The following is a 27248-nucleotide window of genomic DNA, read 5'->3' on the forward strand; positions in this document are numbered from 1 at the left end:
GGCCGGCGCCCCCCCAGGGGGCCTATATAAAGGGGGGGAGGGAGGGCAGCAACCTACAGCCTTGGGCGCCTCCCTCCTCCCCTGCAACACCTCTCTCTCTCCCGCAGAAGCTCGGCGAAGCCCTGCCGGAGAACCGCTACATCCACCACCACGCCGTCGTGCAGCTGGATCTCCATCAACCTCTCCTTCCCCCTTGCTGGATCAAGAATGAGGAGACGTCGCTGCACCGTACGTGTGTTGAACGCGGAGGTGCCGTCCGTTCGGCACTCGGTCATCGGTGATTTGGATCACGGCGAGTACGACTCCGTCATCCACGTTCATTGGAACGCTTCCGCTCGCGATCTACAAGGGTATGTAGATGCACTCCCTTTCCCTCGTTGCTAGTATACTCCATAGATGCATCTTGGTGAACGTAGGAAAATTTTAAAATTATGCTACGATTCCCAACAGTGGTATCAAAGCCAGGCCTATGCGTAGTTACTATGCACGAGTAGAACACAAAGCAGTTGTGGGCGTTGAGTTTGCCAATTCTTCTTGCCGCTACTAGTCATTTCTTGTTTCGGCGGCATTGTAGGATGAAGCGGCCCGGACCGACCTTACACGTACGCTTACGTGAGACAGGTTCCACCGACTGACATGCACTAGTTGCATAAGGTGGCTAGCGGGTGTCTGTCTCTCCTACTTTAGTCGGAACGGATTCGATGAAAAGGGTCCTTATGAAGGGTAAATAGAAATTGGCAAATCACGTTGTGGTCATACGTAGGTAAGAAAACGTTCTTGCTAGAAACCTACAAACCACGTAAAAACTTGCAACAACAATTAGAGGATGTCTAACTTGTTTTTGCAGCAAGTGCTATGTGATGTGATATGGCCAGAAGATGTGATGAATGATATATGTGATGTATGAGATTGATCATATTCTTGTAATAGGAATCACGACTTGCATGTCGATGAGTATGACAACCGGCAGGAGCCATAGGAGTTGTCTTTATTATTTTGTATGACCTGCGTGTCATTGAATAACGCCATGTAAATTACTTTACTTTATTGCTAAACGCGTTAGCCATAGAAGTAGAAGTAATCGTTGGCGTGACGACTTCATGAAGACACAATGATGGAGATCATGATGATGGAGATCATGGTGTCATGCCGGTGACGAAGATGATCATGGTGCCCCGAAGATGGAGATCAAAGGAGCATAATGATATTGGCCATATCATGTCACTATTTGATTGCATGTGATGTTTATCATGTTTTTGCATCTTATTTGCTTAGAACGACGGTAGCAAGTAGGATGATCCCTTATAATAATTTCAAGAAAGTGTTCACCCTAACTGTGCACCGTTGCGAAGGTTCGTTGTTTCGAAGCACCACGTGATGATCGGGTGTGATAGATTCTAACGTTCGAATACAACGGGTGTTGACGAGCCTAGCATGTACAGACATGGCCTCGGAACACACGCAATACACTTAGGTTGACTTGACGAGCCTAGCATGTACAGACATGGCCTCGGAACACGGAGGACCGAAAGGTCGAGCATGAGTCGTATAGAAGATACGATCAACATGGAGATGTTCACCGATCTTGACTAGTCCGTCTCACGTGATGATCGGACACGGCCTAGTTAAACTCGGATCATGTTTCACTTAGATGACTAGAGGGATGTCTATCTGAGTGGGAGTTCATTAAATAATTTGATTAGATGAACTCAATTATCATGAACTTAGTCTAAAATCTTTACACTATGTCTTGTAGATCAAATGGCCAACGTTGTCCTCAATTTCAACGCGTTCCTAGAGAAAACCAAGCTGAAAGATGATGGCAGCAACTATACGGACTGGGTCCGGAACCTGAGGCTCATCCTCATAGTAGCCAAGAAAGATTATGTCTTAGAAGCACCGCTAGGTGAAGCACCAATCCCAGAGAACCAAGACGTTATGAACGCTTGGCAATCACGTGCTGATGATTACTCCCTCGTTCAGTGCGGCATGCTTTACAGCTTAGAACCGGGTCTCCAAAAGCGTTTTGAGAAACATGGAGCATATGAGATGTTCGAGGAGCTGAAACTGGTTTTTCAAGCTCATGCCCGGGTCGAGAGATATGATGTCTCCGACAAGTTCTTCAGCTGTAAAATGGAGGAGAACAGTTCTGTTAGTGAGCACATACTCAGAATGTCTGGGTTGCATAACCGCTTGTCTCAGCTGGGAGTCAATCTCCCGGATGACGCGGTCATTGACAGAATCCTCCAGTCGCTTCCACCAAGCTACAAGAGCTTTGTGATGAACTTCAATATGCAGGGGATGGAAAAGACCATTCCTGAGGTATATTCAATGCTGAAATCAGCTGAGGTAGAGATCAGAAAAGAACATCAAGTGTTGATGGTGAATAAAACCACTAAGTTCAAGAAGGGCAAGGGTAAGAAGAACTTCAAGAAGGACGGCAAGGGAGTTGCCGCGCCCGGTAAACCAGTTACTGGGAAGAAGTCAAAGAATGGACCCAAGCCTGAAACTGAGTGCTTTTATTGCAAGGGAAGTGGTCACTGGAAACGGAACTGCCCCAAATACTTAGCAGACAAGAAGGCTGGCAACACCAAAGGTATATGTGATATACATGTAATTGATGTGTACCTTACCAGTACTCGTATTAGCTCCTGGGTATTTGATACCGGTGCGGTTGCTCATATTTGTAACTCAAAACAGGAACTACGGAATAAACGGAGACTGGCGAAGGACGAGGTGACGATGTGTGTCGGGAATGGTTCCAAGGTCGATGTGATCGCCGTCGGCACGCTACCTCTGCATCTACCCACGGGATTAGTTTTAAACCTCAATAATTGTTATTTAGTGCCAGCTTTGAGCATGAACATTGTATCTGGATCGCGTTTAATTCGAGATGGCTACTCATTTAAATCTGAGAATAATGGTTGTTCTATTTATTTGAGAGATATGTTTTATGGTCATGCCCCGCTGGTCAATGGTTTATTTTTGATGAATCTCGAACGTGATGTTACACATGTTCATAGTGTGAATACCAAAAGATGTAAAGTTGATAACGATAGTCCCACATACTTGTGGCACTGCCGCCTTGGTCACATTGGTGTCAAGCGCATGAAGAAGCTCCATGCAGATGGACTTTTGGAGTCTCTTGATTACGAATCATTTGACACGTGCGAACCATGCCTCATGGGTAAGATGACCAAGACTCCGTTCTCCGGAACAATGGAGCGAGCAACCAACTTATTGGAAATCATACATACCGATGTGTGCGGTCCAATGAGTGTTGAGGCTCGCGGAGGATATCGTTATGTTCTCACTCTCACTGATGACTTAAGTAGATATGGGTATGTCTACCTAATGAAACACAAGTCTGAAACCTTTGAAAAGTTCAAGGAATTTCAGAGTGAGGTTGAGAATCAACGTGACAGGAAAATAAAATTCTTACGATCAGATCGTGGTGGAGAATATTTAAGTCACGAGTTTGGTACACACTTAAGGAAATGTGGAATAGTTTCACAACTCACGCCGCCTGGAACACCTCAGAGAAACGGTGTGTCCGAACGTCGTAATCGCACTCTATTGGATATGGTGCGATCTATGATGTCTCTTACCGATTTACCGCTCTCATTTTGGGGCTATGCTTTAGAGACTGCCGCATTCACTTTAAATAGGGCTCCGTCGAAATCCGTTGAGACGACACCGTATGAATTATGGTTTGGGAAGAAACCTAAGCTGTCGTTTCTAAAAGTTTGGGGATGCGATGCTTATGTCAAGAAACTTCAACCTGAAAAGCTCGAACCCAAATCGGAAAAATGCGTCTTCATAGGATACCCTAAGGAAACTATTGGGTATACCTTCTACCTCAGATCCGAAGGCAAGATCTTCGTTGCCAAGAACGGGTCCTTTCTGGAGAAGGAGTTTCTCTCGAAAGAATTGAGTGGGAGGAAAGTGGAACTTGATGAGGTGATAGTCACCCCTTCCGAACCGGAAAGTAGCGCAGCGCGGGAAAATGTTCCTGTGGTGCCTACACCGACTGGGGAGGAAGTTAATGATGATGATCATGAAGCTTCGGATCAAGTTACTGAACTTCGTAGGTCCACAAGGACACGTTCCGCACCAGAGTGGTACGGCAACCCTGTCCTGGAAATCATGTTGTTAGACAACGGTGAACCTTCGAACTATGAAGAAGCGATGGCGGGCCCGGATTCCGACAAATGGCTAGAAGCCATGAAATCCGAGATAGAATCCATGTATGAAAACAAAGTATGGACTTTGACTGACTTGCCCGATGAGCGGCGAGCCATAGAAAACAAATGGATCTTTAAGAAGAAGACGGACGCGGATGGTAATGTGACCATCTACAAAGCTCGACTTGTCGCTAAGGGTTATCGACAAGTTCAAGGGGTTGACTACGATGAGACTTTCTCACCCGTAGCGAAGCTGAAGTCCGTCCGAATCATGTTAGCAATTGCCGCATACTATGATTATGAGATATGGCAGATGGACGTCAAAACGGCATTCCTTAACGGCTTCCTTAAGGAAGAGTTGTATATGATGCAGCCGGAAGGTTTTGTCGATCCTAAGAATGCTAACAAAGTATGCAAGCTCCAGCGCTCAATCTATGGGCTGGTGCAAGCATCTCGGAGTTGGAACATTCGCTTTGATGAGATGATCAAAGCGTTTGGGTTTACACAGACTTATGGAGAAGCCTGTGTTTACAAGAAAGTGAGTGGGAGCTCTGTAGCATTTCTCATATTATATGTGGATGACATACTATTGATGGGAAATGATATAGAATTCTTGGAAAGTATAAAGGCCTATTTGAATAAGTGTTTTTCAATGAAGGACCTTGGAGAAGCTGCTTATATATTAGGCATCAAGATCTATAGAGATAGATCAAGACGCCTCATTGGTCTTTCACAGAGTACATACCTTGACAAGATATTGAAGAAGTTCAGTATGGATCAGTCCAAGAAGGGGTTCTTGCCTGTATTGCAAGGTGTGCAATTGAGCACGGCTCAATGCCCGACCACGGCAGAAGATATAGAAGAGATGAGTGTCATCCCCTATGCCTCGGCCATAGGGTCTATTATGTATGCCATGCTGTGTACCAGACCTGATGTAAACCTTGCCGTAAGTTTGGTAGGAAGGTACCAAAGTAATCCCGGCAAGGAACACTGGACAGCGGTCAAGAATATCCTGAAGTACCTGAAGAGGACTAAGGATATGTTTCTCGTTTATGGAGGTGACGAAGAGCTCGTCGTAAAGGGTTACGTCGACGCTAGCTTCGACACAGATCTGGATGACTCGAAGTCACAGACCGGATACGTGTATATTTTGAATGGAGGAGCAGTAAGCTGGTGCAGTTGCAAGCAAAGCGTCGTGGCGGGATCTACATGTGAAGCGGAGTACATGGCAGCCTCGGAGGCAGCACAGGAAGCAGTCTGGATGAAGGAGTTCATTACCGACCTAGGGGTGATTCCCAATGCGTCGGGCCCAATGACTCTCTTCTGTGACAACACTGGAGCTATTGCCCTTGCGAAGGAGCCCAGGTTTCACAGGAAGACCAGGCATATCAAGCGTCGCTTCAACTCCATTCGTGAAAGTGTTCAAAATGGAGACATAGATATTTGTAAAGTACATACGGACCTGAATGTAGCAGATCCGTTGACTAAACCTCTCCCTAGGGCAAAACATGATCAACACCAGGACGCAATGGGTGTTCGATTCATCACAATGTAACTAGATTATTGACTCTAGTGCAAGTGGGAGACTGTTGGAAATATGCCCTAGAGGCAATAATAAAAGGTTATTATTATATTTCTTTGTTCATGATAATCGTCTATTATTCATGCTATAATTGTATTGTCCGGAAATCGTAATACATGTGTGAATACATAGACCACAACGTGTCCCTAGTAAGCCTCTAGTTGACTAGCTCGTTGATCAACAAATAGTCATGGTTTCCTGACTATGGACATTGGATGTCATTGATAACGGGATCACATCATTAGGAGAATGATGTGATGGACAAGACCCAATCCTAAGCATAGCATAAAAGATCGTGTAGTTTCGTTTGCTAGAGCTTTTCCAATGTCAAGTATCTTTTCCTTAGACCATGAGATCGTGCAACTCCCGGATACCGTAGGAGTGCTTTGGGTGTGCCAAACGTCACAACGTAACTGGGTGAATATAAAGGTGCACTACAGGTATCTCTGAAAGTGTCTGTTGGGTTGGCACGGATCGAGACTGGGATTTGTCACTCCGTGTGACGGAGAGATATCTCTGGGCCCACTCGGTAATGCATCATCATAATGAGCTCAATGTGACTAAGGCCTTAGTCACGGGATCATGCATTGCGGTACGAGTAAAGAGACTTGCCGGTAACGAGATTGAACAAGGTATTGGGATACCGACGATCGAATCTCGGGCAAGTAACATACCGATTGACAAAGGGAATTGCATACGGGATTGATTGAATCCTCGACACCGTGGTTCATCCGATGAGATCATCGTGGAACATGTGGGAGCCAACATGGGTATCCAGATCCCGCTGTTGGTTATTGACCGGAGAGGCGTCTCCGTCATGTCTGCATGTATCCCGAACCCGTAGGGTCTACACACTTAAGGTTCGGTGACGCTAGGGTTGTAGAGATATGTGTATGCGGAAACCCGAAAGTTGTTCGGAGTCCCGGATGAGATCCCGGACGTCACGAGAGGTTCCGGAATGGTCCGGAGGTGAAGAATTGTATATAGGAAGTCAAGTTTCGGCCACCGGGAAAGTTTCGGGGGTTACCGGTATTGTACCGGGACCACCGGAAGGGTCCCGGGGGTCCACCGGGTGGGGCCACCTATCCCGGAGGGCCCCATGGGCTGAAAGTGGAAGGGAACCAGCCCTTAGTGGGCTGGGGCGCCCCCCTTGGGCCTCCCCCCATGCGCCTAGGGTTGGGAACCCTAGGGGGGAGCTTCCCCCTTGCCTTGGGGGGCAAGGCACCCCTTCCCCCCTTTGGCCGCCGCCCCCCCTTGGAGATCCCATCTCCCTGGGCCGGCGCCCCCCCAGGGGGCCTATATAAAGGGGGGAGGGAGGGCAGCAACCTACAGCCTTGGGCACCTCCCTCCTCCCCTGCAACACCTCTCTCTCTCCCGCAGAAGCTCGGCGAAGCCCTGCCGGAGAACCGCTACATCCACCACCACGCCGTCATGCTGCTGGATCTCCATCAACCTCTCCTTCCCCCTTGCTGGATCAAGAAGGAGGAGACGTCGCTGCACCGTACGTGTGTTGAACGCGGAGGTGCTGTCCGTTCGGCACTCGGTCATCGGTGATTTGGATCACGGCGAGTACGACTCCGTCATCCACGTTCATTGGAACGCTTCCGCTCGCGATCTACAAGGGTATGTAGATGCACTCCCTTCCCCTCGTTGCTAGTATACTCCATAGATGCATCTTGGTGAACGTAGGAAAATTTTAAAATTATGCTACGATTCCCAACAGTAATGCACACGGGGACAAAGGGAGGAGCGACCATCACCAACGGTCGAATGTATACACCACGTGAGCTGAGAGTTTTCAAGAAAAGAATCGACAAACCGATAGTCAACCCGTGATGAATAATAATGATCTAACTTAGGTTTTTTAGTACATATATTTAATTGTAGATGTTTAATATTTGAATTATATATGAACATAGGAAATGTCGTACTCGGACGACGAAAGTCTCCCGGGGGAGTGCGACTGGTGCCACGACGACCGAGGTCAGTGCGATAGGCCTCACCTGGACGAAGATCGGCGCTTCAGTATTAAGCTGGAGGAGACGTTCGATGTTGAAACGGTACGCAACGACGACAAGTGTTATTTTTTCGTAATTAAGCACGACTTCAACTATTTCAACGTGTACTTTTCATCTTTTACAATTCGGCTAGCTTATCCCATGCCATGCAAGACGCTACGTCTTGGAGAGGATGGGTTTTGAAGACCATGAAAGTATGGAAACAAAAAAAATTCACCTAAGGACCCATCATGATATAGATTTTGAAGTAAATCTGTATAATTCTGAGAGCGTAACCCATTTTGGTTGCAAAAATTGAGAAGCATTTTGCAAGATGTATGGTTTTGATGAGGGTATGCTTGTCACCATGGATCTTGATGATCTTGACATCGAGCAAGACAATATGGACATTTGGGTCCTTGTTGATACGCCTCCAATTCTACCGCTATGTGAGTTTCTCAAACATAGTTATTAGCTAATTTATATTGTTCATTTCAAAATAGTTGACAGCTTATTTTCATTGACAGCTTATTTTGATTGTTCAAACAATGTACGGAACATGGTAGACAGAACCTACTACACCAATGGCTCTGAGTTAACTTATAAGGAGAAAACTCATCTGGTCGGATTTTGTACTGATATTGAGAATTACAATATCTACAATCAAACTCCTCATCATTATGGTCCTCCATACGTGCCACTAGTGCACGTGTTGAACTACGGTAACTACTATGGAGATACCCTGGTAAGATTTCTTACTATTACGACATCCGTGCATATTTTGCATAGTTCTAAAACTAGTGCATTATCATTGCTAACTATGAAGTTATTACTATGTTTTTCAACAGATAATCCCAGAGGATTGTGTGCCTCATTTGATGTATCAGAATGGTAGGCTTGATGTTTTGAATATACAACCAGGTCATCCTACGAATCTCAACTGTCCATACCGGATTTCTAAAAGAAGTGGAGACATGCAAATCAAAGAATGGAAAAAATGTATGGACAGTCGCAAGGAGCTTCTTGGAAGCAAAAGGAAGCGAGGCGCAAGAATTGGAGACAGGATGATCTCCATTCTCCATAATGGAGAGTCAGGGTCTATATTATTTTATGCTATTTTACCTTAAAGAGGGTATTTCGGTCCTACCTAATACTGATGATCATGTGCTAAGAACAATTAAGTAGGGTTGGTTCGATGACTGTGAGGATGATGATCGTATGACTTGTTATTAATAACGAGTAGAAGTTGTATGATGATGATTAGTAGGACTTGTTATTATATATGATGATGCATGATGCGTGCATGAAGAGTTATTATATATCAGCGGGTGAAATGAACATGGATTGGATTGAAGTGAAGGCAACATGCATGTGGTGCGTGTCGAAAGTAGTACAATCCAAACTTGATCAAGTCCGGATTAGTATTACTTTCGACATGCACCACATGTTGCCTTCACTTCAATCTAAGCCATGTTTAGGCATAGCAGTACGTAGCGTTGGTAAACCAAGCACGGAGATATAAGAGAGGACACTTCTCTCTAATAGCTACCTAATAACAACCTAAATTAACCCCCCAAAACCCCCAACCCCCCCCCCCCCCCCCTTTCAAAAAAAAACAAAAACCTCAGCTCCTGCCAGGTGCTGACGCGTGGATGCCTATTGGTCCCGGTTGGTGGCACCAACCGGGACCAAAGGCCCTCCTGCCTGGGCTCCCCGCACCGGCCACGTGGACGGCCTTTAGTCCCGGTTCGTGTAAGAACCGGGACTAAAGGGCTAGGGCATTAGTAACGACCCTTTAGTGACGAAAGGCCCTTATGAACCGGGGTAAAAGCCCCTTTTCCTATTAGTGAACCAAAGTCAACACTACGCCAAAAACACTCTTTTTATAATTGGTACTCCCTCCGTTCGGAAATACTTGTCATCAAAATGGATAAAAGAAGATGTATCTAGACGTATTTTAGTTCTAGATACATCACTTTTTATCCATTTTGATGACAAGTATTTTCGGACGGAGAGAGTATGTCTTAAAACAGTTTCAAAAAATGAGAATGAATCATATGCTTATCAGACATATGTTGAGTTCAGTCTCAACTGACTGGCTACAAGCTTTTCAGCTTCAATGGGCAAGATACACATACAAAGTTGATGCATGAACAGATATAAAAACAAAAGGAATAAGCTAATATTACATATTGAATTGCTGCAATACCTGAGAAAGCTAAGCAGAGCCATCACATTCTCCAGATGGAGAAGTGTTTGCACAACAAAATCAAAAAGTTGATGCAACAAAATCTTCTCCAAATTATGGATTTTTGAATATGACAACAAGAAAAATATACATGTTTGGCTGTTTCAGCTAGCTATTGCCCAAGCAACATCATATATCTGCTTTGTAATAATATCACAAACTGTCAGTTTTAATGCAGCAAGCCAGCAACCTCCTAGCCTAGCAAAAACCAGAGCATTATTAAGTCGGATTACTAAATATATAGTTTGTATTATCGATCAATCAGGCGGATACAGCATAAAATTAGATTCCTAACCATATTTGGATGCGATTGGAGAGCACATTCCAAGCCCACATCAACCGAATGAAATAGTAATACTACTGAAGGAAAATAATGAACATTTAAGGGAGATAAGCTATGTAGAATCCGACCATGAATTTTCTTTTTACCAAAGATCAGAGATACTGTTGATAAAACAATTCGAAGACACATATGTTTTCTTACAAAAATAACATGAACGGCGAAGCAAGTAGCCAAGTTTCCTTTCTGAATGTTCTCTACACAAACTTCAGACCTGTATACGGGATGGGATGCATGAAACTGACCCTAGTAACACATATTGAATTATGTACATACACCAAACTGTACCTCCATGACAACCATCAAGATCAGATCAGGTCGTCCCTGAGACGAAGTCCGGCTGGAGATAACACAGGTTTGGTGCTCGTGGGTGACACTCTAGTTGCAGACGGCTAGGGGCCCTCGGGGGGCATGAGCAGAGCGTAGCCGACTTACAAGTGGAGGTTGGCGTCGGAGGAGACGGGGGACGCGGCGGCGGAGACAGCAAGGAGGAGGTGTGGTGGGACATTGGGCTGCTGCAGCAGAGGAGGAGGCAAAAGAGGCGCCGGGGATTGACAGCACCAGCGGCGTACTTGGCCCCTCGCACTGAAGCTTTGGTGAGCTGCAACAGCCACCTACTCCAAAAAGCAGGATTTGAGAGCTTCAGGCGCAACGGCCGGAGGCAGTTTCCCGAGCGGAAGCACTCCCCCAGCCTCTCCAGCTTCAGATCCGGGCATGGAGCCACGCCGTCTCGTCCGAGACGACCAGATCTGTCCGTCGCGCATCCAAATCCTACGCAGTCACCTTCAACATCCCTCAAGAGGGAGGTGCCGTCATCACCACAGGATGCCGAAACAACGGACGCTAATACCCAAACAACACAACCAGGGCACCGAGTAGCTGGAGCACCAGAACCCGAGCACCCCGGCTGCACTGATCCGCCAACGACGCCGGAGTCGACGCCACTTGCACGAGGAGAGGACCGGAGGGACTTATTCTCAAACGGCAGCGCTGCCCTCGCCTCACCACTGCCGCCAAGAACCAAAATTCTAGAAAATCCTAAAACTATACAACCCAGCCAGGCAGAGATCCGGATTCCCTGACTCCTCCCCGCGCCTGCAAGACGCACGGAGGCGACGGGGAACCACGACCTCGCCGGCGGGAGCCACCAGCCTCTACTTCGCCCCCTGTTGTTTTTGTTTTTTCTAGAGAAGGAAGGAGAGGATTCGATAGAGCGGGGATTCCACCCTTGCTGGCGGGGAGGAATTTGAGAGGGCTTTCGGTCTGGAAGACTCGGCTTCTTTCGCGACAGAAGGAGAACATTCAGACTTGACACACCGCAGGGCGTTCGGGGACGCCGTGTTTCAACCTCAGCCCTATGATCCAGATCAAACAGTGTAGACATAAAGGCGGACACACCATCATCACCAACTCGCATTTTTATAGGAGTAGGGACATTTCGCTCAATACTAAAGCTTCACGATCAATGACCAATTGTAGTGTTTGAATTTCAGCACACCATTATTTATGGCAAAAAGGGTGAAATTGTTCTCTTTCTCCTTGAAAGACAACAATAATTCTCAATTGTAACTTATCAATAGATAACTCTTTCACTGTGTGTCATACGGGATGGACTACAATAGAATCTGTCCCTTGGATGCAAAAATAGAAAAATCGAAGCTGGACCATTGGATTGAAGGTGGATGGCACAGATTTCATTGGAGGGATCTCAGCCCACATAAATGTACATTTCAGGAAAAACCCCTGGTAAGGTTAGATATGTCAGACGGCTTTTGCAGCACCCACCTCAACTATTTTTCACCATTCGTTACGTCCTTTTCACAATTCGTTACGTCCTTCAGCATTTCAGTTCTGCACAGCAATAATACCTAATCTCATAAAATCCACGCATATATAAATACACTATTGGACACAACTAATTATGCAAGAAAGTTGGGCAAAGTATGTCAATACTTATCACAAAATTTGAGTACACAACAACGACAACAAAGCCTTATCACAAATATTTTACTACATGACAAAATTAAGCCAGCCTCTTCAATCAGAACTAAATGTACATGTCAATCTGGAACACCCCTACCAGAACACAACACAAGAGACATACATAATTATTAATTGATACATAACATGGGAGGATCATTTTTGGTACAAGAACGGGTCATGTTGGTGGTCGTGTCGAAGTAGAGCTTGTGATCCTTGACTTGGCCGCCAGACACAAACTCCGTGCCACCGACGAGAGGCAGGGGCACCTAGCCGGCCAAGTCGAGAGCATACCAGGATTGCGCCTTGAGGTTGAAGGCATATTCACAGCCGAAGGAGTAGGCCATGCTGCTGATGAGGGTGATGGCGTGGGAGCTTCTTGTTCCCAACCCGGCTCCCTTCTGTACCAGCTGTGTGATCAAGTAAGGAAATGGAGTTGAGCAAATGAGGAGATTAATAACTGAAGCAAAAGTACATTCTGCAAAAGAAACACATTTTTACGCACGTCTTGAATAATCATCCTTGTCAACAGACGTAAATCTTCAGAGTTGGTACCACAAACTAGTAACAACTCAAAATATTGTGAAATCAATCTACAAATGACTTTGCAGCAAGCATAAATGGAAGATTTCCCCCCCTAAAACCGACCTTATGAAGCCATGTAGAAAGATCATACAGTGCCTAACTTTTGCCTAGCACATCTGAGATTTTCTAAAATCTCCAAGTCATATGTGTGCTAATCTGATTCTATACAGCAGAGCTGACACCTATCAAAAATTCTTCCTCACATGGCCCTCAAATCGTTCAAAGACAATCTTCCTTTCCCCGCTGTGTACATGTAATCAAGAAAATCTTGTCAAGAAAGATATCACTTCCTAAGGCTCTGTTTGGTTGCAGGGCCTGCAAGGTTTGGGTGATCACCCACAAGCTGCAGGGTTTTGTTCATCTATGGGAGCAAATCCTTGTCAGCTTTGAACCATTCATTTAATCCTTACTAGAGAGGGATTTAATCTCCATGTATATAATCTCACATATGATATACTCAATCTATGTACTGAAGCACAATCAACTAAAAATTTCCAAATTTAGAACTATCAAATACAGTTGTTCGTCATTTGGAAAAAAAATATCCAAATCAAACACCACGGCATGAACTTCTGATTAGTCAAATTTCAGGAAAAATAAAGATTCGCAGCCATCATTTTTGTACAAATTTTATTATTCACCTCGGTCGAGCTTCTGTCGTGACGAACAAACGGCTCTCTCATCTCGCCATTGTCGCATAATCATGGATGGATCAAATATCTGAAACCCTCTGCCAGGAAATAGGAGAATTAGGAAACATGGCCATGTACATGCAAGAGGCAACTATGCATCACCCTGTTATTTAGGTTTCAGAACAGAAAAGCAAGACCGAATGTTTAGGTTTACAAAATATACAACCTATACAGCTTGACATTTCTCCCAAACATTTAGTTCTGGCTGTAGTACAACCTGTATACTTGATGCCTATAGAGCAGCTAGTATCGACAAAGCACATAATGCATAAGAAACAACAGAACACCGCATATTGGCAAATGATTTTTAATATTCTTTTAAAAGAAAATTAAAGTACTATGGATTGACTTCTTGAGATTGTACATATTCTTAATGTACAATATGCAGATACACATTTTGCCGTGACCAAGAGAACAGAGAATAGACTTCGGATATTCCCATCTATGAATGCGATTTGTTAACAAAATGGAGTGACTGATAACTGATTAACTAGTGCGCATGCAGCATTACTTATCTGGAAAACCATAACCCCAAGCTCTAGTTATCCCATCTCAGAACAACAATGCTATTATGATATACATTCAGCTTAATTTTGTCTGTCTACAACAAAAATGGAGTGACTAAATAAGAAAGGTGTTCAGCACACAATATTTCTGTCCAGAATATAGATCTCGAGACTAACTTTACATGTTTAACATCGATGTCATATGATTAATTATTTCTGGGCCTATAAGTTTGATCTCTTCTGTCACTAATTTGCACACAAATCGTTCGGGTCATTACCATTTTGTTGCTAATACTTTACAAGTGTTGATGCCGAAATATTGCAACACTGTAGTTCAAGCTCAGAGTAAAAACATTTGATAAATTAACCCACACAATTGTTTACAACTACTAAGACAGGGATCTAGCAGCTAGTTCCCCCCTTGTTCGTCATACCTTGTTGGTTTCAGAGAGGAGATTAGATCCTAGAACAGGGATCTGACCGCCATGTGAGCTCATTTATATTCAAAATTAAGACCAATAATTCAATCCTCCCACCGGACCATGAACCCTAGAAATTATCCAGGAACCAAGAACCCTAGAAATTAAGAGGGTGAGTGGGGGTATGAAGAGGAGGAGGAGTGGGGCCTTACAAGTCTAACGATGGGGGAGAATAACGTCCGCGACGGGGTCGTCGCAGTCGCCACCATGGTCGCCGTCGATCTCATGCCGCTGCTGTGACGCCGGAGCTGGAGCGCCGCCGCCGCCGTCCGGAAGCAGTTGGGAGATGAAATAGGGGTGTGGCTCTGGTTTGATGGCACCGAATATCGGAAGCAAATACAACAGAGACGAAGGTCCTTTTTGCACAGAAACACACATTTGTCTCTCCACATCCTCCAGCGGAATCTGTGCCATCTATCCTCAATCCAATGGCCCAGCTTCGATTTTTCTATTTTTGCACCAAAGGGACATTTTCTATACTAGTCGCTCCCGTGTCATATATGAAGTATGAAGAGCACTCTTGGACACAAGGAATTATACATACAACACCTCTCAGCCAGCTCACAATCGACCCTAAAAAATCGAACTAAACAATCTACCCAACTACCACTAAACAGCAACTAACAACCATAAGGCTTAATTCACACTTCGCTAATTCTAGTGCGCGCTGGAGCAATCAGGAAAACAACACATTTTAGAGCATATCAAGACTGAGAGCATAATCATGCTATTTTACGGTGCTACGTAACAACACTATCCCTGACGCCAACGGATATCATAGCATCAAGTACTCTAAATGATTTCTTCATCTTGGTGATAAGCAATATCCATCAGACCTCTCACCGGTACGGGTAGCCAAGTCAAATATGCCATGTTCATCGATTACCTTTCCGCGGCCTATGATGAATATCCCTGTTCTTCATCTTGGTAATAAATTCGTTGGCTTTCATGGAGTCACCATATTCAAATAACCCTCAACCATGCACACGTAAACTTCTGTGTCGAGTGGTACTCCCATATAGATCATCTCATTGAACTTTTGTGTAGCATCGTCCATCCTGCCAATCTTGCAAAATGCAGATATCACAGTTAAATAAGTGATTTCATTAGGCTTCACACCCTGCTTCAACATGTCTTCAAAGAAAAGCATGGCCACATCCATCCTACCATACTTAGCATATGCATTAATCAGTATGTTGAAACAAGGGAGGTCGGGTACAACTCCATCTCTTGCCATCAGCTCACAGAGATCAATCGTTTCAACAAGGGATCCTTCTATAGCGTACCCATGGAGCATAATAGAGTATGAGATCTGGTTTTCGGCCATTCACGGCCATGGAATCAAGTATTTCCTCAGCTTCTTTGATTCTTCCATGCTTGCAAAGGTAGTCCATGAGTGAGTTGTAGGTAACAACACTTGGCATAACACCTTGGCTTCTCATCACTTTCAACAACCTAGCGACTTCTTTCAACTGTCCCAAAGTTGAATATCCTTGGATCAAGCTATTATATGTCACAACATCTGGTTGGACACCATTATGAACCATTGATCGAAGAACCACCTCTGCCTTGTCCATTGCTCTTGCTTTGCATAGCGCATCGATAACGGAGTTGTACGTTGCCATATCGGGCACAACCCCCTGCTGCATCATTTCATGGAACAAATCGCATGCTTTGCTTACTTCACCCTCTTTAAAAAAGCCATCGATTACGATGTTGTATGACATCGCGTCGGGGGAGTGGTCAGCACCTTTTTTGGCCATCATTTGGAGCAGGTCAAGCGCAAGCTGGCTCCTCCCACTATCGCAGAAACTCTTGAGAATCACTGAGTAGGAGATGACATTAGGCAGGTCGTCGGGCATTCTATGGAGCAGCACGTTCAGAGCCTCCTCTGTGCGCTTCATGTCACAGAGGCACTTGAATAGGCTGATGTAGGTAATGACGCTCATTGTGATGCCTGTGTTGAGGAGGCGACCGAAGAAGGCAGGCCCTAGGTCCGGCCGGCATGCTCGGTGGCAGCAGTCAATTAGTATGTTGTAGGTGTAAATGGAGGGTGCTGGCACCTGGCGACGACCTGCTTGGGCCATGCGTGGCGAGGGCAGGGCCATAGGTGCCGGCAGGTGAGGGCAGCGCACGCGCGAGGGCAGCAAATAAGCCGTTGAGTGCACGTACTGATACTGGGACTGGTTGGCACAGCATTTCGTCGAACAGGTGGTGCGCGAGCTCTGGCCTGAGCGTCCTGAAGCCCAGATGGCCGTGGAGTTCGTTCAGCAGCTCGTGGGCGCATGAGGAGACGGAGCTGCAGAAAGAGCGGACCTGAAGGCGTGACATTGCTCCGTCTAGTTTCTGCAGCAGCGGTGAATGCGGGAGGCAACGACCAAATCCTGTCCTGGTGGGAGGAGGACGGACGGAGGAGACCTGCAGCGAAGGTGAGTCCCGGCGTGCGCCGGCGACGACCAACCACGGGTCGGGCGCGTCCAGCGGCGGGAGGGCGGTGGAGGGAGGTGTGGGATTAGGGAATTTTAGATTCGATTTGGAGCTCGGCGCAAGTGGGATTCGATTTGCTGGGCGCACCACCACTAGATTTACATGGGATTGGGTGGGGTTTGTACAATGCATCTCTAGCAGACCCCTTAAACCCCACCAAACTATAAAATAACCGTCAGTTTGCAGTTTTGAACGAAAAAATTGCCCGAACAGACATTTTATACACCTTCGACCTTTCATTTTTTTAAGAGGTGCGGTAAAAAGCTCATCCCAATCTGCAAAAACACAGTTATCATGTTCGCTTCTACGGTGCCCTATATCGGGAGAAAGCAGTTGGCAGGAGTCCAACTGCCACTGAAACATCTGCATCCGCCGTCCGCGCCGCCCCGCCCGTGTCTCTCCTGACAGAGGATCAAGCTACGGCGACGCTAGCTCGCTCCTCGATCGATTAGAGCTGGCTACCGGATGGAGGAGCTAGCTAGCTAGTTGGCCGCTTCGTGCACTCCGTATTTGGCCGCTTCATGCGCTGTCCGTTGGTTTTGTAGGAGCGAGTTAGCTGACCGTGGACACGGGCGAGAGGAAGAAGAAGACATGGTGAAAAATATAAGCGAATATTCGGTTTTACAGTTTAAGTTTGAGGGGTCTGTTCGGCCGCAGCTCAAACTGACCCTTGAAATGCGTTTTCCGCGAACTGAAAACCGCGTTTTCAGTTCCGCGGTTTAAGGGGTCTGCTAGAGATGCTCTTAATCCCTTGGACTGTCATAAACCGGACAACTCACCCCCCGGGGGCGTTATGTTTGAGACGGTGGTTTTGCACACGTGGCACATGGTTTGACAGGTAGGATTGACTGAGGCGCATCTTTCGTGCGGGGAATCGGCTGTGAGGATTCGTTGTTTTCACGGGAAGAATAAATCCCCCTCCCTTGCTAGGGTTCATCCCCATTCCTTCCTCTTCTTTCCTCTGCTCAACCTCCTTTACCATGGCGAGCTCAAGCTCGTCGCGCGGTTCCTCACCCTCTAGGCACCGCCGTAGTTTAGGGCCGCCGATCCCCTACAGAGAGCACCCGATGGGGTACGAGCCACCGATTAATTGTGATTGCGGATCGAAGACGCCGAGATGGATTTCATGGAGTGATGACAATTCTAGAAGAAGATATCACAAGTGCAAGTTTCGGTAGTTCTTTTTCTCCAGCATTGTTCTTATTACATTTGATTGGCACTGTTTGGTTGCTCATTTTGGATCTTTTTTTCTGAAAATGCACAAGATTGGTGCAGCGGCGGCGAATGTGGGAGGCAACGACCAGGTCCTAGTCTCGCTTGCTTCTTCTTGGTGCTCGGCCCAATGGATTGTGGTTCCGGTGCGGTTTTACCTGGTTTTCTTCCTCTTTTTCTGTTGTTTTTTACATGTTTTTCTTTGTTTTTCGTTCTTTTCCCTTTTTCCTCTTTTACAAAAAGTTTTCTTTTAAAAAAAATCTTCAGAATCAGTTAAAAAAATCTCCAGAATTTCAAAAAATGTTCGTGTTACAATTTTATTTTGGAATTTAAAAAAAGGTTCACAAATTCAAAAAAATGTTCCTATTTTTTCCTTTTTCTTTTTCCAAAAGTTATCTTTAAAAGAAAAAAATAATTTCAACAAATATTCGTGGTTTCAGGAGTTTTACAAAAAATCTTCGTGTTCCAATTTTTTTGGAATTTAAAAAAGACTGTTTTTTAAAAGAGTTCACAAATTCAAAAAATGTTCTTGATTTTAAAATTCAGAAATTTTAGAAGATGTTTGTGTTTTTCAAAAGTTATTCATAATTTCGATGATTGTTCCTGTTTTCAAAATTTGTTCAGAAATTCTAAAAATAATCCAAAGTTTTAGAAAATGTTCCAAGTTTTCTGAAAGTGTTAGAAATTTTAAAATGTGTTCACATTCAGATACAGTTACAAAAATTTATTTATTTTTCCTACAGTAACCCAGATGTTGCAGTACTTCCAGGGGCCACAATGTTGGATGCAACTAAAGTAGACCTAGATTGCCTCAATATGGATACGTGTATCGGTTTCGAGGCAATACGGATACATAAATACGCCATTTCTAAAAAGCACCAGTATGGGGATATGTTTGACTATTTCTGAAAATAATAAAAATATGTTATCAATTAAGAATCAAGCTATTTAGCATATATCTAGTCAGTGTTGTCCATTATTTTATATCTTCTTATTCATGATTCCAACAAGAGTAATAACCAACAACCAAGTGTTTACCGAACATAAAGTTCAGTTACAGAGAAAGGGAGGAGGGAATTAACAGCTGCGAAAGAATTAGTATCGGATACGGTCTCCGATATGGATACGATGGTTGTTGAAAGTATCGGTGTGTTCTAGTAGTCCTACTTGCTACAACACCGACATCTACCGTGCTCGCTCGCTCTGCTCTTCTCGCTGCAGTGTGCATGGGCCGACCCATCAAGACGTCCCTTGTGTGGCGAAAAGTCCATTCTGCACCCGAGCTCATATGCTCCCGCATGAACAGTAAAATCGAAAAAAAATCAAATTTTTTTAAAAAATTTTTAATTTTTTTTTGAGAAAAACATTGACAAAAGTTCTAAGTGCCTGCAAAAATTCATCATCAAATCACATTCCTGTAAGGCGTGGCAAAAAAAACAAATTCAGTGCTTCAAAATGCGTTTGAAAATAGCTTTTTCAGAGTACTGTTTTTGTTTTTTTTGCCACGCCTTCTAGGAATGTGAGTTCATGACGAATTTTTTGCAGGCACTTAGAACTTTTGTCAATGTTTCTCTCAAAAAAAATTTGGAATTTTTTGAATTTTTTTCGATTTTACTGTTCACCCGAGCTCATTTGAGCTCGGGTGCAGATTAGCCGCGTCCCTTGTGTGGCAGCCTCCTATTTGATGCAAAAAAAAGTGTCAAATAGAAGGTCTCCATAACGTGGCTTCGAGATCGGGTGAGAGGATGTTGAAATATAGACGGGCATTTGGCCCAAATAAACAATAATTGATAAAAATCTGTAAGGCGCATGCGAGGTGTCATGACATGGTGGGAAGTTTAGTCCCACCATGCTAGCGGAGGAAAGTCGAGACCTCTTTATAAGGGATTCTCTTCCAAATGCTATTGGAGCATGAAAAAAGGAGTGCTACACGCGCACCCCCTCCTCCGCCGCAAGCCACGCCACGCGCGTCATGTTTCATGGATGAGCCGGACCAAGCTCGGACCTTTGTCATGTGTGCACTTTATTTTTGCCGATTGGAAACGAATAATTTATTCATTATGAGTAGCCAATGGATGTGTCACTATCCGAGACATTGGACTGTGGGTTGTTGCCAACTCGATGGTGGGCCTAAGCCCATGTCCACAACTCCTTAGCCGACAACCTATATAGTGGAGGCCTGGCAAAGTGGTGAAGTCCTCCCCACTTGTGCAAGAGGTCCTGGGTTCGAACCAGCCTCTCTACACTGCACTTCGCAGAGGTAAGACAAGGTTCCTATAATCCCTCTCCAGACCCCACCTTGTATGGGAGTTTCTATGCACTGGATCTGTCCTTTTACATAATTGAAATAATAATTAAAAGCCTTGCAGGTATGTAAAGCCCAAAATCTACACTTCAATAATACTTGCACTTCGCAGAGGTAAGACAAGGTTCCTATAATCCCTCTCCAGACCCCACCTTGTATGGGAGTTTCTATGCACTGGATCTGTCCTTTTACATAATTGAAATAATAATTAAAAGCCTTGCACGTATGTAAAGCCCAAAATCTACACTTCAATAATACTTGCATTAAAAATGCTTTACAAAATCCCTTCTCAACATTTCTTGGGTATTTTGTACCCAAGGTGAGGCCCATGAAATTTCAACAATATTTTGAATTTTTTTCCGAGCAGAGGACTACTTTTTGTTTTAATTTGTTTTTCGGGAAACTTTTCCACTTTTTCATGGAGGTTTTAACTTTTCCTTAGTTCGTCTATCTACCTATTTGTTTATTTGGTTTGACATGGACACCCCTTCTCCATACATTTCCTTTTCGTGATCCAGTATGGAGTGAGTCTTCATATACAGAAGTACTGACCCTGTTTCCCTGACAATGTTCCTTTAATTTCTATCCTTATTCAGATTAGCAACTTGTACTCCCTTTTATCATGAGCTACATAATTAAACAACCTTTAGTTTGTGCACTATCTATCAGACGAAGGCATTTCTTGTAACAGAAGCAGTCAGAGGAGATGGAAAATCCTTTACAATCAATCCACCATCGAGAGATTTATGCCACTATATGACGCTGAGGTAGTGGTTGCGAGAAGCATCAGTGATCAACCACCTAGCATAGATGATCGGCTGAAGTGAACAAACAGGGGTACTTATCATGCAGCAGCAGCTACGGGCACAGGCAATTCAGTTCAGGTAGGGACACATCATTACTGGATCTACAACTCATCAGTCATTGTCAATCGATCGAGCATATACATGCGCAACATAAGGTCTGCACCAAACCCTTTGTCCAGAAAGGAAAAATTAACAACACGTTATCTGCACATTCTTCTAAAGATCTCGGCGGAAACCATGAATACCAGGCAAGATATGGCATGGAGCTGTTCACCATTTGTTGATCCAGTCGGTTACTCGAGCACCCGCAACACTTGGGAATTGATGGCAAAAACCATGTTGCTCCCCCAGTGGTCGATGCAGTCGGTTACTCGAGCACCTGCAATTCAAATCAAATAAACAATTCAGCATTGGTCTCTCTTTGCAGAGATTCAAGAACCAATCAGTCGTAACATGTGGGGAAAGCATGTTGTCCCATGCAAAACAGAACAGAACGAACGAAAAGATAAAAAATAACATTTTGGTGCACACATGAAAGCTCGAGAAAGCTATTTAGGCAATGTGAAACAAAATGGTTGGACATTGACAACATGTAATTCGTTCTGAGCAATATATTTATCTCGGATTTTATAGCTGGTGGAAGGAGGAAGAAAAGAAGAACAAAGACGCATTGGTCAAATGACATATTTTTCCTGCTACATGTCCATCTATGGTTTGCCTAGTGCTCACAACCAGGTTTGGGTATCTCACATCAAGAGTAAAACACATGAGGGCAATATGCGCAACTTAAACCAGAATGATAACTACAAGCATAAGCCTAATGACTAATACAGTATCATTGCTGTCAAAAAAATAAAATACAGTATCATCATGGTGAAGGTGCTACCAGGAATCACTCAGCTAGTAATATCTTCATAGAAATTTCTTTGCTCCAAACTAAATCTATATGAGCAATGACCAATTGTAGTGTTTCGACTTCAGCACACAGTTATTTATGGAAGAAAAGTGAAATTGTTCTCTCTCCCTGAAAGACGGCAATAACTCTCTATTAACTTATCAATAGATAACTCTTTCATTGTCTATCATGTGTGATGTTTGAATAGCACTAATCAGCCAGGCCACAATCCACCCTAAAAATTGCAGTGCCTCAAGAAAATTCAAACTAAACAATAAAGAGCAACTAACAACCTTAAGGCTTAATTCACATATCTCAAATTCTAGTGAAAGTTTGGAACAATCAGAATAACAACACATTTAGGGAATATCAAGACCATGAGAGCATAAAACCAACTGATATCGGAATATCAAGTACTCTAAATGCTTTCTCCATCATGGCGAAATACCAACCGACCATTGAAGTGAATGTAATAGGATCAGTCCTCTCACCAGTACGGGTAACCAAGTCAAAGATGCCGTGTTCATCAATTACCCTTCCGCGGCCTATGACGAATATCCCTACTCTTCATTTTGGTAATAAATTCCTCGGCTTTCACAGAATCACCACGATTCAAATAACCCTCAATCATGCACATGTAAATTTTTGTGTCAAGTGGTACCCCCCTATCAATCATCTCATTGAATTTTTCCAGAGCATCATCCATCCTGCCCATCTTACAAAATGCAGATATCACAGTTAAATAAATGAAATCACCAGGGTTCAGCCCCTGCTTCAACATGTCTTCAAAGAAAAGCATAGCCACATCCATCATTCCATACTTAGCATATGCACTAATCAGTATGTTGAAACAATGGAGTTCAGGTACAACTCCATCTCTTGCCATCAGCTCACAGAGATCAATCATTTTAACAAGGGATCCTTCTATAGCGTACCCACGGAGCATAATAGAGTATGAGACTATATCTGGTTTTCGGCCATTCAGGGTCATGGAAAAAAATATTTCCTCAGCTTCTTTGATTCTTCCATGCTTGCAAAGGTAGCCCATGAGTGAGTTGTAGGTAACAACACTTGGCATAACACCTTGGCTTCTCATCACTTTCAACAACCTAGCGACTTCTTTCAACTGTCCCACAGTTGAATATCCTTGGATCAAGCTATTATATGTCACAACATTTGGTTGGACACCATTATGAACCATTGATCGAAGAACCACCTCTGCCTTGTCCATTGCTCTTGCTTTGCATAGCGCATCGATAACAGAGTTGTACGTCACCACATTAGGCACAGGCCCCTGTTGTATCATTTCATGGAATAGATCGCATGCTTTGCTTACTTCACCCTCTTTAAAGAAGCCATGGATTACCATGCTGTATGCAAACACACCCGGGGAGTGGTCAGCACCTTTTTTGGCCATCATCCGGAGCAGGTCAAGCGCACGCTGGCTCAATCCATTGTTGCAGAAGCTCTTGAGAATTACTGAGTAGGAGATGGCATCATGCAGGTCGTCAGGTATCCTATGGAGCAGTATGTCCTGAGCCTCGTCTGCCCGCTTCATGTCACAGAGGCACTTGAATAAGCCACTGAAGATGACGACGTCTGCCGTGACGCCTGTCTTGAGGAGGTGAGCGAAGAAGGAAGGCCCAAGGTCCGGACGGCGCGCGAGGCAGCAGCATTCAATTAGTATGCTGTAGGTGTGACTGCTGGGTGCTATCACCCTGCCGCGACCTGCTCGGGCCATGCGGTTGAAGAGATTGATGGCGAGGGCAGGGCTATCTGTGCAGGTGGTGGAGGGTGGCGTACGCGCGAGGGCAGCAAATAAGCCATTGAGTGCACGCGATGATACTGGGACGGGTTGGCGCAGCATTTCGTCGAACAGTTGGTGTGCGAGCTGCGGACTGAGCGTCCCTGAGCCCAGATGATGGTGGAGTTCGCTCAGCAGCTCGTCGGCGAGTGAGGAGATGGAGCTGGAGAAGTAGCGGGGATGGAGGCGCGACATTGCCGCCGTCCGCGCTGGGGCTCAGCGGACGGAGACGAGACTGGACAGTGCTAATAGAGAACTCCCTGCAGCGGCGGTGAATGCGCGCGCGCGCGCGCACGCGTCGCCGACGGCGAACCACCGGCGCAAACCCGTGGTGGGAGGAAGGGGGGCGGAGGTGGGATTGGATTTTGGATCGAGACGGGATTCGATTTGGAATCACAGTCAGCGTTGCGGCACAAACTGCAATACTACTCCTACCTCGCCGTTGGTTCACAGAAACACGCACGCGTTGACATAGCAGGAGCAAAACTGAGCATAGCCCAAAAAAAGAAAGGAAAACACTTATAAAGGATATATATACCAACATAAACAATATTAAATTATTTTATTGGATCGGATCCCTAGTAAAAAAATCTCTGCGGTGCTGAGGCGGCGGCCGTAGGGGCTCTCGGCGGTGGATGTGCTGGGGGCAACGTGGTGGCTCGCCGTGGCGACCAATAGCGGCAAATCAGGGCTTCCCCTGCCCAGATATGTTCTGCTATGGGTGGTGCCTGCTTGGGCGCTGGTCGGCGGCCCTAGAGGACAGTGGCTTTGCGTCTGCGATGCCCGCACCGGCAAGGTTGGTGGAGGTCAGAGGTGCGATGGGCGTGGCGGGTCTAGGTGAAGCCTAGATCTGGTGCCAGTGATGTCGATTGTCGAGCGTTATAGTGGGAGCCTAGTGGGTCGTAGTCTGTTATGGTGTGAGAGTGAAGTTTCGTCTTCTTCATCCTCACACCACAATCGGGATCTAAAATAGCACGGTTGTCTGCATAGAGAATAATCGTCCCTCGGATTAATGGCACGCCCTCTCCCTCAAATTCTAGCGGTGGCCATTCGGATGGCCGCCATGCGGCATCATCTCCTCACTTTTCGACGTCATGTGAATGGCGCAACCGCATTTCTCATCAGGAAACGCTTCCCTTAACAGACGCCCGCCGCCTCCCAACTCCCCCCTTAATGGTGCCTGCTGCGGCCTATAAAAGATCAACGCCCTCGTCCCTCTCCTTATCTAATCCCCTCTTCGACGCCTCCCAATCCACCACATCGAGTCAATGGTGCAACAGAAAGAGCACTACCTCCTATTTAGGTTTGAGGAGGAGGAGGACCTGAATGAATTGCCCCCCTTTTGGGCCTTGTATGATGATGTGATGGACACTATTCGGACGATAGATGCGGAATGGAGCGGCATATTTTGGACCGCCCTACCGATGCCATGCATGGCTAACATGGAATGAGAGTGTGGAGGCCCGTTTCTGGGCCATTGCAACCTTTTAGTGTCACCGCCCGGGCATGTCCCACATGGGATGAGGCCTGTTTTCGTGAGATTACAGTGCCCAACACTGCATTCTGCGCCTCTACCGGCAAATCTCACCGTCGTTCACCATAGCCGCAACTATTAGTTGTAGGCTGATTATTTAATTAATTGTTCTATGAAGGCCGCAGTGTGACTAATTTCCGGTCCTGCTTATAGGATTGAAATATGTGCGTAAGAAATTGACAGGTGGGTCTTACTTAAAGTGAATTTTATGCGGGTTGATTTTTTTGCCGATTATGACTTTGCCAAAGCCCACTTATGCCTCCATATTTTTAGGATCGACTGCATAGCACTCTTGACGATCCAAATTATGGCAACTCTGCTAGAGTTGCTCTTATAAACCAGATTGGACCACACTAAACCAAAGAAAACATGTATCCCGACAAACTAAGCGGAAGCGAAGCTACCCGATACCAAAAATCCGGTACACTACCTGAGCGAAAACAAACGTGTCCTGACTACATTTGGTGAAGCACCAGGGCTCCGTGTCAACTAAAGTCCTCATTGGACGAAGCAAGAGTTTTGGATAGACTTCATGGGCTGGTTGGCTCCTTCCTATGCAAGTACCTTGGATTGCAACTTGCTCTCAAACCATTTACTAAATCTGAATAGTAGTTGACGCTAGACAAGGTGATGGCCACTGCCCGTGCCTGGATCCCCGTTTAGGGTTTCCAGCCACCACTCGCAAGGTGCGGCGCCTTGCCCATTCCGCCCGCTCGATCCAGATCTGCCCACCTCCTCCCCCCTTCTCCAGTCTTTCGCGGCGATGGTGATGGGAGATAGGCGGGCGGACAAGCGGCCGATGGAGGTGTCAGATCCGGAGGCGGAACGGCGTAGGGAGCGGGAACTACGTGACAAGGCGAAGCGTGTGATGCGCGAGCGTTCGGGTGGACGCGAGGCCAGAGAAGAGCAAGGCGGATCCCGCGACCAGGGCGGGCGCGAGGGGGATTGGGGTCCTCCTCCCCCGTGGTGGATCCAGCAGCAGGAGCGCAAGAAGAAAAAGAAGGTTCAGCAACGGCGTCGAGAGCTTGAGAGGAAGCACGAGCCGCTCCCCAGCGGTGGTGGGGGCCACGGGGACCCAAAGGCCATGAAGCCGCGTGCAGCTCCACTGGCGGTGGCGCTGCCCTCTGCACCAAAGGGTACGACGGAGGAACCCATCCCAGTGGAGGTGGCGCCGGACGTGGAGTGCTTCAAGTGCGGGCGCCCCGGCCACTTCCAGTCCCAGTGCAAGTTCTTGCCCCTTTGTGTGCTCTGCAAGGAAGAAGGGCACGCGTCCGCACTCTGTCCGACGAGGGGCCGGCAACTCCACCTCCAAATCATGGGCAGCGCCATTTCTGGGGAAGGATTTTTCTGCCTAGAGTTCGAGGACGCGGACGAGACCGAAGCCCCCATAGATGCTCGCATCAAGAACGCGGCCATCTTATCTGCGGAGCCGGGGAAGCTGAACCAACGGATTCTCAAACAAGAACTGAAGCACATGGTGACAGGAGACTGGGACTAGCAGGTAACTCAAGTGGGTGATGATGACTTCGTGGTGGTCTTTCCTTCTGCAGATCTGTTACACATGGCGAAGTCTAGTGGTAAGTTGTTTCTGTCCATCAATGACATCACTGCG

The 27248-nt window shown here is 45.8% G+C and overlaps 1 protein-coding gene, 1 long non-coding RNA gene and 1 pseudogene across 2 annotated transcripts; all 3 read right to left on the reverse strand.

The window, feature by feature from the left end:
• Window positions 1–12283: 12283 nt before the first annotated feature.
• LOC123143632 (uncharacterized) lies at window positions 12284–14917 on the reverse strand. Its single transcript, XR_006470963.1, has 3 exons — window positions 14746–14917; window positions 13558–13646; window positions 12284–12741 (listed from the first exon to the last, which is right to left on the reverse strand). It is a non-coding gene; the product is annotated as an uncharacterized lncRNA (long non-coding RNA).
• A 551-nt stretch (window positions 14918–15468) lies between these two features.
• Window positions 15469–17212, reverse strand: LOC123142449 (protein Rf1, mitochondrial-like; annotated as a pseudogene).
• A 4259-nt stretch (window positions 17213–21471) lies between these two features.
• On the reverse strand, window positions 21472–24587 carry LOC123143633 (protein Rf1, mitochondrial). Its single transcript, XM_044562571.1, has 2 exons — window positions 22790–24587; window positions 21472–21782 (listed from the first exon to the last, which is right to left on the reverse strand). The coding sequence occupies exon 1, from the start codon at window positions 24295–24297 to the stop codon at window positions 22825–22827; it is 1473 nt and encodes a 490-aa protein (XP_044418506.1). The 5' UTR covers window positions 24298–24587; the 3' UTR covers window positions 21472–21782; window positions 22790–22824.
• Between the last annotated feature and the right edge of the window lie 2661 nt (window positions 24588–27248).

Source organism: Triticum aestivum, chromosome 6D (genome assembly GCF_018294505.1).
Source record: "Triticum aestivum cultivar Chinese Spring chromosome 6D, IWGSC CS RefSeq v2.1, whole genome shotgun sequence".
NCBI lineage: Eukaryota > Viridiplantae > Streptophyta > Magnoliopsida > Poales > Poaceae > Triticum > Triticum aestivum.

Coding starts and splice junctions, on each gene's coding strand:
- LOC123143633 (XM_044562571.1), bottom strand. CDS start 24,297: ATGTCGCGCCTCCATCCCCGCTACTTCTCCAGCTCCATCTCCTCACTC.